This window comes from Mastomys coucha, unplaced genomic scaffold (genome assembly GCF_008632895.1).
Source record: "Mastomys coucha isolate ucsf_1 unplaced genomic scaffold, UCSF_Mcou_1 pScaffold5, whole genome shotgun sequence".
NCBI lineage: Eukaryota > Metazoa > Chordata > Mammalia > Rodentia > Muridae > Mastomys > Mastomys coucha.
In genome coordinates this window covers 82,023,698-82,033,823 of record NW_022196911.1, presented here as the reverse complement: position 1 = coordinate 82,033,823, position 10,126 = coordinate 82,023,698, and the positions used below count along the sequence as shown (strand labels likewise).

The following is a 10,126-nucleotide window of genomic DNA, read 5'->3' as shown; positions in this document are numbered from 1 at the left end:
TTTTGTTTGTTTTTGTTCTTTTGAGACAGGGTCTTACCATGTAGACCAGGCTAATCTTGAATTCACAGAGATCTACCTTCCTCTGTCTCCCAAGAGCTGGGATTAAGGTTGAACCACCAAATTCTATGCTTACGTTTTAACATTAGATTTTTTAAATGTTTTCCTGTAGGAGTAACTGGCTAGTTCTTTTTTGTTTGTTTGTTTTCTTTTCTTTTCTTTTTTCTTTTTTTCCAGAGACAGGGTTTCTCTGTATAGCCCTGGCTGTCCTGGAACTCACTCTGTAGACCAGGTTGGCCTTGAACTCAGAAATCCGCCTGCCTCTGCCTCCCAAGTGCTAGGATTAAAGGTGTGTGCCACCACCGCCCAGCAACTGGTTAGTTCTTAATATAGTTGTTTTAACATTTTAATCCCAGAGACCTTTGTTTTTCCAAGGAATAAGATGGAATGTCATTCTCTTCAACTTACAAATAAATATATAGTTACTAAGAATTGAGGAGGTTTTGACAGTTCAGATTGATGAAGCCAAAGCCTCCATCTTTGAGTTCTCATCTTGTTTATAATTAATTGTCCAATTCAGCAAACCATCAATTTGAGTTGGTATTTCAAAATAGAGAAGGAAAAAAAAAACTCCTACAAAAAATAATTTCAGGGCTGGAGAGATGGCTCAGGGATAAATAACAGGACGTGCTCTTGCAGAGGACCTGGGTTCAGTCCCCTGCACCAACACAGTGGCTAAGAACCAACAGAAACTCTCGTTCCAGGGGATCCGAGGGCACCAGGCATGCACATGGTACAGACAGGCAGAATCCTTATACATATAAAAGAGGAATAAATAAATCTTTAAGAGTAAGTGATCGGAAGCCTCTCCGATCGCTTTCTTCATTGCCTTGGCTGACGTGGTGCTGTGGTATCTTCTGCAGCACACCGGAGCAGGAGCAGCTGATGGTCGTGTGGCTCAGCTGGATGATCAAGGAAGAAGCCTACTTTGAGAGGTAAGACAAGCAGCTGTTTGTTTCTCTTAGTGGAGAAAGCTTTTCTTATTTATTCCCTCCTTGAAATTCATCGTCTTTCTTCTGTTTTAACAGTACATCAGGCGTCTCTGCTTCTTTTGGGGAGATGTTGTTATTGGTGGCCATGTATTTCCATAGCAACCAGCTTAGTGCTATCATTGACTTAGTCTGCTCCACTTTGGGGATGAAGGTAATTGTTAATTATCTTTTTTTCTGAAAGAAAGTGTGTCTATGCTAATTATAGTATATACCTATATATATAACTATATACATACATACATATATAACTAGTATTATCTATAATCTGTTATAGTATAAAATAAATACATTGTGCTCATTTAAGAAGTTTTAGTTGTTTGCTAGTTTGAAATTTTTTTTTGTTTGTTTTTTTTGTTTTTTTTGAGACAGGGTTTCTCTGTGTAGCCCTGGCTGACCGCTGACCTGGAACTCACTCTGTAGACCAGGCTGGCCTCGAACTCAGAAATCTGCCTACCTCTGCCTCCCAATTGCTGGGATTAAAGGCATGTGCCACCACTGCCCAGCTTTTTTTTTTTTTAAAGATTTATGTATATGAGTATACACTGTAGCTGTACAGATGGTTGTGATCCTTCATCTGGTTGTGGGGAATTGAATTTGGGACTTCTGCTCGCTCAGGTCAACCCTACTTGTGCCCAAAGATTTATTTATTATTATAAATAAATACACTGTAGCTGTCTTTAGACACACCAGAAGAGGGCGTCAGATCTCATTATGGATGGTTGTGAGGCACCATGTGGTAGCTGGGATTTGAACTCAGGATCTTTGGAAGAGCAGTCGTGCTCTTACCCGCTAAGCCATCTTGCCAGCTCCCACTAGTTTGAAATTTTATTCAGGAATTCCTAGAAAAATAGGAATTACATTTATTCAAATTTTGTGTATGTATGTGTGTCTGTGTGGGCATGTGTACATATGTGTAGTTGCCCACAGAAGCCAGAAGAAGGAGTGGGAGCCTCAGGTGCCAGAGTTTGAGTAACCTGACATGGATGTTAGGAACCAAGTTAGTGTCCTCTGCTAGAGCAGTCCACTGCTCAGCATTTCTTCAGTCTTCTTTTTTGTTGTTGTTTGAGACAGGCTGGCCTGGAACCCATGCTGGTCTCAATGTTTTTTTTTTAATCTCCTATGTAGATTTTATTCTAAACCATAGGTGAATAAACATATAAATGTAAACACAGGTAGTCATACAGCTGTATCTTCATACACTTCTCAGTCTGTTTATGGCCAGCAGTTACTAAATAAGTGAGTTGGCCAAGTGTTTGTGAGTTCTATTAGATTCTTTTTCATAGAGATGTTTCCAGTTTCACTGTTCATATTAATGCATCAGAGCCTTGTTTTCCTAAAGTCTTACCATGCCTAGACAGCCCATTCTTTGTAACTTTTGTAATTTTTTAATTTATTTATATATTTATTTATCGAGCAAGGTCTCCCTATACAACCCTGGCTGTCCTGGAACTTGGTATGGCTGACCTCAAACCATAGAGATCTGTCTGCTTCTGCCTCCTGAGAGCTGGGATTAAAGGTGTGCACCACTGTACCTGGCCTGAAATTTGATTGCTGAAGAGCAGTCCCTCTTTTCATATTTTATTGATTACTATTAAAACTAGTTCTTCTGTTCTTTTGTTTGTTTTTGTTTTGTTTCTTTTAGACAAGATTTTGTTTTGTTTTGCTTTTTTTTTTTTTTTCCGAGACAGGGTTTCTCTGTGTAGCCCTGACTGTCTTGGAACTCACTCTGTAGACCAGGCTGGCCTCGAACTCAGAAATCCACCTGCCTCTGCCTCCCAAGTGCTGGGATTAAAGGTGTGCGCCACCAGCACCTGAAGGTTTTGTTTTGTAGCCTAGAGTGGCTCAAACTTTTATGTGATTCCTCTGCCTTTTCCCAGGACTGCTGGGTTATAGCTATGAGTCATCACACTCAGCTTACTAAATTTTATTCTAGTTTATTTGTGGCTTTATGCTTTGCATTGAAATCTTTTTTTCTCAGTACTAAAGAACAAACAGGGCTTCATTTATACTAGCCAAGTACACTTGCACTGAGCTATATATATTTCAGGTCTGCGTTGACTTTAAGTTAGTCCATTTGAAGTACAGTTTGCTGTGTAGTGCCATGTGTACAACAGTGTGTGTGTGTGTGTGTGTGTGTGTGTGTATGAAATTTTTTTGGTCTCCATTTGTTAGATAAACCTTTTCTGCCCACTAACTTAAGATGCCAATAGTTAGTGCAATTTATTAAATCATTCTAAGTTATGTTTTATCTTTATTTTTGACAAGAGGTCTCACTATGTTGCTCAGGTTCTCTTGATCTCCTGGGTTCTAGTGACCCACCAGCCTCAGCCTCCCAAGTGCCTGTGACTACAGGCATACACATTTGTGCACTGCTTCTACTAAGTATGTTTTACATTGCTTGTGCTTCTGTGTCTTTTAGTGTCAGGCTTGAGAAGTCACTTATGAGAGAAAAATTTAACTTTTCAACATTAATAGCATGCATCATACCATATTGGGTAATAAATTCATGGGAATAAATGTACTTCATACAGTTTTACATGCTACTGGAATTCTTTTAACTATTGTAGATTGTGATTAAGCCAAGCTCCTTGAGCAGGATGAAGACCATCTTCACACAGGAAATCTTTACAGAGCAGGTACTTCTGTCCTTAGCGCCTGACTAAACTACTTAAAAGAATAAAGTAGTCTTTTTTCATCACTTTCAATTTGTAATGGTAATTTATTTCATGTTTAAACTATCTGTGAATAATTCATTTACCTCATTACAAAGCAGTGTATTTTGAGTTTATAGATTCTTGAAAACTTTGAATGGGTTCCTACTTAAGAGTGTGGTTGTAGGTAGTGGTAATGTACTCTTGTGGGTTCATCATTCGGGTTGCTCTTGAGGAAACAGAGCCCTGGTTAAGTCTTTAGGTTGTAAAGTGTTTGCAGTTGCATTACAAACTAGCCTCCGGTTCTCAAATTCATTTGCTAATTCAAATATAAGTATTTCCTCCTGAGACAAGGTCTCACTCTATCTCTGGCTAGATGGGAACTTAATATATAGGTAAACCTCCTGTAAATTCTCTGAACTCTCTGCAGTCCTGTCTCAGCCTCTTGAGTGCTGGCCCAGCTCATGTAACTACTAGGAAAAAAATTAGCACCCATAATCACCCTTCAAGACAAGTAAGATTGTAATCTTTTATACATATACAAGTAGATTTGAAAGGTAGACAGACTTATCTGGACCCAATTAGCACAAATAATACATTTTATATTTTTTAGCACTTCTCACGTGTGTTTATTTACTTATTTTTATTGTAGCTTTTGTTTGGAGGTGGAAATTGAGCAATAGGCCTTTGTAAGCTACGCCACTGCTGTGCCATTGAGCTACACCCTTACATGTGTATATGTAAAATAAACAGAGAGTTAGAGATCTTTACCAGTTCCTAGGTAGATACTCCTTTTTTCTTTCTTTTCTCCTTTCTTTTTTTTTTCTTTTTTAACTGTACTGGGGATTGAACTCAGGAATTTGCACATGCTAGACAAGCATCTCAACCTTGAGTTGTATTCCTAATCTTAGAGGGTAAAGTCTCACTAAGCTGTTCAAGATGGGTTTGAACTTAAGAATCTCATTTGTCCTTTCTTGTAGTTGAGACAACAGATGAGTGTTACCACACCTAATTTACTTGTCACATAGACATCATAAAAAATTTCAGGCACAAGTCTGCAACCTTAACACTGTGGACAAAGTGATAAGCGGAGCAGGAGAACAGGGTCAGTCTTAGCAATATAGTCTTACATGAGCCTGATCCACATGAGACCTTGTCTTAAAACAAAACAAAACAATTAAAACTTGTACCAGCTGATTCTCATTGTTCATCCTCATGGACTGCATTTAAGTGTTGATGGTTTATTTACATTGGTAGTCTATACACTATACCTTTTTTAAAGCTAATTTTGCATTTGCTATGTGTTTTAATGCTATTTTTCCATTTCAGGTTGTCACAGCCCATGCAGTTCGAGTTCCTGTCACCAGCAATCTGAGTGCCAACATTACTGGGTTTTTGCCTATTCATTGTATTTACCAACTTCTCAGGAGTCGATCATTTACCAAGCACAAAGTGTCAATAAAAGTATGACTTCATATTTAGATTTTAAGCTGTAACTCAGTTTTCTCTCACTAATTCTTTGGTTTCTTTCCCGTGGTCTGTGTGTATGTGTTTATGTTTATGGATGCCAGCATCCACATGACAGCTCACAACTGTGTGGAACTCCCAGATCTGACACCCTCATACAGACATACATGCAGGCAAAACAACAATGAACATTTAAAAAAAAACCAAAAAAACCCAAAAAAACCCAACTTCAAATTTTTAGAACAGTGTTATAACTTGTAATGTTGTAAGTTAAATTACTAGGTGGTAAGTTAAATTACTACTATAAGTAGCTAGTTACTAGTTATTTATATAGTTATTTATAGTTAACTGTTTTTTTTTAAAGATTTATTTATTTATTATATGTAAGTACACTGTATCTGTCCTCAGATGCACCAGAAGAGGGCGTCAGATCTCATTATGAGTGGTTGTGAGTCACCATGTGGTTGCTGGGATTTGAACTCATGACCTTTCGAAGAGCAGTCAGTGCTCTTCCCTGCTAAGCCATCTCACCAGCCCTATAGTTAATTGTTTTTAAGGACTGAATTTCAGGTTCAGAGCTAGAGAGATGTCTCAGTGGTTAAGAGCACTGACTGCACTTCTAGAGGACCCAGGGGTTCAACCCAACTTCAATTTTTTAAAGCAATATTATAACTTTTTTCATAAAATATATAATATGTTTCCACTTAAATTCTCAAGTAGCATGTTTTTACATTTTTGTTTGATACAAAATGTATTTAATGAACCCAAGCTGATCTTGAACGTGATTTGTAGCCGTTGCTCAACTCGAATTCTTGACCCTCTGCTTTCCCCTCCTGGTGCTAGGGTTATAGGTGTGCACTAATATGGCTGGCACATTTTTTAAATTTTACTTTTGTTCACCAGCTCTCTACTGCTGCTGTTATACTAGTATAGCCAGTGCCTTACTTATGTTTTCAGTGTTTTTATATTTGGTTATATCAATGAGTTAAAAGGTCTCCTAATGAGAAGTCTGAAATACAGGAGGTAAATAAATGTTTTTGAACCTATTATGAAAGCCTTTTTTACTTAAAACGAGCAATGAGCAGTTTATATGTGGCATATCTTGTCAGGTGCCCTTTTGATGATTTAGTGACATTATTAATTTTTAGCTATGTTGCATCTTTTGCTTCTTTTTGTGCTTTTATTAAGTAAATAGCTATGGGTTAAGAGTCCAGGTGCACACCTTGAGGTTTTGCATGTCTCCTGGGCAGTAGGTGAGTCCACTCTTCATCAGTGTTTCTCTGAAGAGATAGCCGCTGCTACAGGCCCCTCTGTGGGAAGTCTTCCATGACACAGAGAGCTCTAAATAGAGTCAGACTAGGAAAGGCTCAAAAACACATTAAACCCAAAGCCAGGCTGCTCACCATCCTAGGCGTATCTTTCAGTAGACAGTGTTTTTGGTTCAATTATAGACTAATTAGGAAAAGAGGTAGTATATTTTAGCTCCCGAAACTACTGGTGAGTACGCTGGTCTGAGAAACATGGAAAGCTGTATGTGTTGAAGCTATACATGGTAAACCTATACGTGCTCTATCGTGTTGATCCTTTTTTTTTGTTTGTTTGTTTAAATTGCCTCAATTTAATACCTTTTTCTTGTAGGACTGGATTTACAGACAGCTGTGTGAAACCTCCACTCCACTCCACCCTCAGCTACTTCCTCTGATTGATGTGTACATAAATTCTATACTTACTCCTGCATCTAAATCAAACCCAGAAGCCACAAATCAGCCAGTCACTGAACAGGAGATACTCAACATTTTCCAGGAAGTCATTGGGGTAAATAAGATAATGGTTCTTTTACATCTGTTACATCTCTGAGTTAGTCCATCTTTTTTTCCTTAGAAGTCTTATAGGTAATTCTGATTTCAAAATAAGATTAGTACGTGGCTATGCATACTTACACATATGCATACACAAATATGAAATTAAATTTTATTAGCTTACTGATAAAAATTGTATAATAATATTGGTTCCAAGTAATTTGCACTTTTTGAATAAACATATGTATATATATATATATATATATAAATTTAAAAAATTATCATATATACATTTCTAAGTATATAGTCTTTGAGAAAGTGTCTCACTTTGTAGCCTGGGTACTCCCAAACTCAGCATCTTGCTGACTCAGCATCCTGAATGCTGGCTCAGCATCCTGAAGGCTTGCCCCACCATCGCAGCACAAGGAGTTGTCCTGAAGCCTCCTGTTAAAGTTTAATGCGTACCTTGAAGATAGGAATTTGCTAAAGGACTGTGGGATATTTCAACACGTCTAACATGGTACTGTTTAGCTTTCTGGAAATTGAAGACACACCTGGATTCAATTATGGAAAATTTGATGAAAATCTTTTTCCTTATTTTGTTAGGAAAAAGTTGTAGTTTTCACAGACACAGTTTAATGTACAGGATCTTTTTTTTTTTTTTTTTTTTTTTTGGTTTTTTGAGATAGGGTTTCTCTGTGTAGCCCTGGCTGTCCTGGAACTCACTCGGTAGACCAGGCTGGCCTCGAACTAAGAAATCCACCTGCCTCTGCCTCCCAAGTGCTGGGATTAAAGGTGTGCACCACCACCGCCCGGCATACAGGATCTTTTTTATGAATTGTTTTCTTCATAGTAATTTCAGATAGAACTTTGACTCCTGAAAGTCTTTAAGGAGCACCTGGTGGGAGTACTGTTGAGAAGTAGAAGCTGAAGTCTTGTGACATTTCCCCCCATCTGAAAGTTGAGGAGAGGATGTTTCCTTTTGTCTGTCATGTATGCTCTTCAAGGTTCAGTGAAACATGAAGTTGTCTCAGTCTGCTGGGAATCCAGCAGTCCTCCTCTCAGTCTAGCTGTGCTTGATGCAGCAGCACTGGATAATCTATTTTATGCTCTTGCTGTTCAGTATTTTAACAGTTTTCGTATCACCTCAGGGTGACAGCGTCCGCCTTAACCAGCGCTTCAGTATCACAGCGCAGCTTCTGGTGCTTTATTATATCCTGTCTTACGAGGAAGCTCTCCTGGCAAACACAAAGACGTTAGGTAAGTGCACAGAGCCGAGCCTTTTCAGTAGCTTCTTGGTAGTGGGTCAGAACCCTTCCAGGAAATCCAATGAGTAGACAGCATTGAGATGCTAGGGGCTTCTTTAGGCTAGGTTTCAGATGGTTTGTATTGTGTCATGGGGCTAACTCCTTCAGTGCTTATTTTAGTGAATCAAACTTGAGTGAGAGGAAGGTTAACTTAGAGGCTTTGGACAATGGCATAGGGCAGAACCATTAGTTAAAATAAAAGAGTAAATGGATTAGAGGTGTGTGCCACTACTTGGAAGGCAGAGGCAGGCTGATTTCTGAGTTTGAGGCCAGCCTGGTCTACAGAGTGAGTTCCAGGACAGCCAGAGCTATACAGAGAAACCCTGTCTCGAAAAAAAAGAAAAGAAAAAACAACAACAACAACAACAACAAAAGAGTAAAGTGGAGGACCTCCGCTAGGTTTTTAGGAGCTCAACTGTTCCATTTTGGATATGTAGACATCTGTTCTTTGAAGTGAGGACAGTGAGGAGGCAGCTGTGTATTGAATATTTTTTTGCATATATGTGGTATTTAATACTATGACATTAGATAGGTTCCCAGCAATGGATTGTAGAGGAATTCCGGGAGATAGGGGTTCTAGATGCCAAAGGAGGTTTCAAAGAGGACTTAGTGAGGTCTGCTATCCGAGCTCTGCTGGATGATCCTGAATGAGGAAGTAAAATGAGGTTTACCAAGTGGGGTTTAGCTAAGGGCTGCACATAGCATGAGGAGGTCAGTTTGCTGTAGACTGCTAGGATGAGGGGAGCTGGAGGACCCCGTGCTGTAGACCTTTCGGGAGTTGCCAAAGGAAAGGAGAAGTGAAGTGGTAAGTGGGGTGAATAAGGTCAGGAAGAGACTTTAGAATTATGTGAGTGTGTGAGTGCCTGTGTATTTAAGTGCAGGTAGGATGCCCACAGATCCTCTGCAATGGAGAGTGCAGGTGGTTGTGAGTCACTGATGTGGGTGCTGGTGCTCGCAGCATGTCCTCATCTCTCTAGCCCTGAATTGTTTTTTATTTATTTTATGTATATGAGTGCACACTCTAGCTGTACCGATAGTTGTGAGCCTTCATCTGGTTGTTGGGAATTGACTTTTAGGACCTCTGCTTGCTCCAGGCAAACCCGCTCGCTCTGGTAGACCCCGCTTGCTCAGGCCCAAAGATTTATTTACCATTATAAATAAGTACACTGTACCTGTCTTCAGACACACCAGAAGAGGGTGTCAGATCTCATTATGGGTGGTTGTGAGCCACCATGTGGTCGCTGGGATTTGAACTTAGGATCTTTGGAAGAGCAGTTGGTACTCTTACCCACTGAGCCATCTCACCAGCCCGCCCTGAATTTTTAAGATGAAAAGGAGACATGTTATTCTGTTGCTGTTGAGAGGTGTGTCCTCCAGAGAGGGGTTGTTGAAGCCAGTCTCTGCAGTTACATCCTCAATGAATGGGAAGAGATGAGAGAGAAGACCTTTTCCTGGCAGAACTTCCCCTACTTGGAGGTTTTCTCTGGCCTAGTTTTTGTCTTCCAAGGGTGTAAAGAACTTCATGCCAGTATTGAGAGGTTTTTGTCAGAAGCCAAAAGATTATTTGCCCCAAATATATTCTTTTTTTTTTTTTAAAGATTTATTTATTATTACATATAAGTACACTGTAGCTGTCTTCAGATACCCTCAGAAAAGGGCATCAGATCTCATTACAGATGATTGTGAGCCACCGTGTGGTTGTTGGGATTTGAACTCGGGACCTTCAGAAGAGCAGTCAGTGCTGGTCAGCTCTTTCACGCTGAACCATCTCTCCAGCCGCCCCCCCCCCCCCATATATTCTTACCTGTGATATTGTGTTGTAATCTTAGCACTTCGCTTTTGGTTTAATTCTT

General features: G+C 39.5%; 1 protein-coding gene across 4 annotated transcripts in view; it reads left to right on the top strand.

Moving 5' to 3' along the window:
• The window catches only part of Ints2 (integrator complex subunit 2), a 48,635-nt gene that overhangs the window by 17,754 nt on the left and 20,755 nt on the right, over positions 1-10,126 (top strand). For all 4 annotated transcript variants that reach the window (XM_031352282.1, XM_031352281.1, XM_031352284.1 and 1 more), the window contains 6 exons: positions 921-992; positions 1,086-1,200; positions 3,617-3,685; positions 5,030-5,164; positions 6,806-6,982; positions 8,118-8,226. In XM_031352282.1, the coding sequence (XP_031208142.1) occupies positions 921-992; positions 1,086-1,200; positions 3,617-3,685; positions 5,030-5,164; positions 6,806-6,982; positions 8,118-8,226 (677 nt within the window). The remainder of the gene's footprint in view (positions 1-920; positions 993-1,085; positions 1,201-3,616; positions 3,686-5,029; positions 5,165-6,805; positions 6,983-8,117; positions 8,227-10,126) is intronic.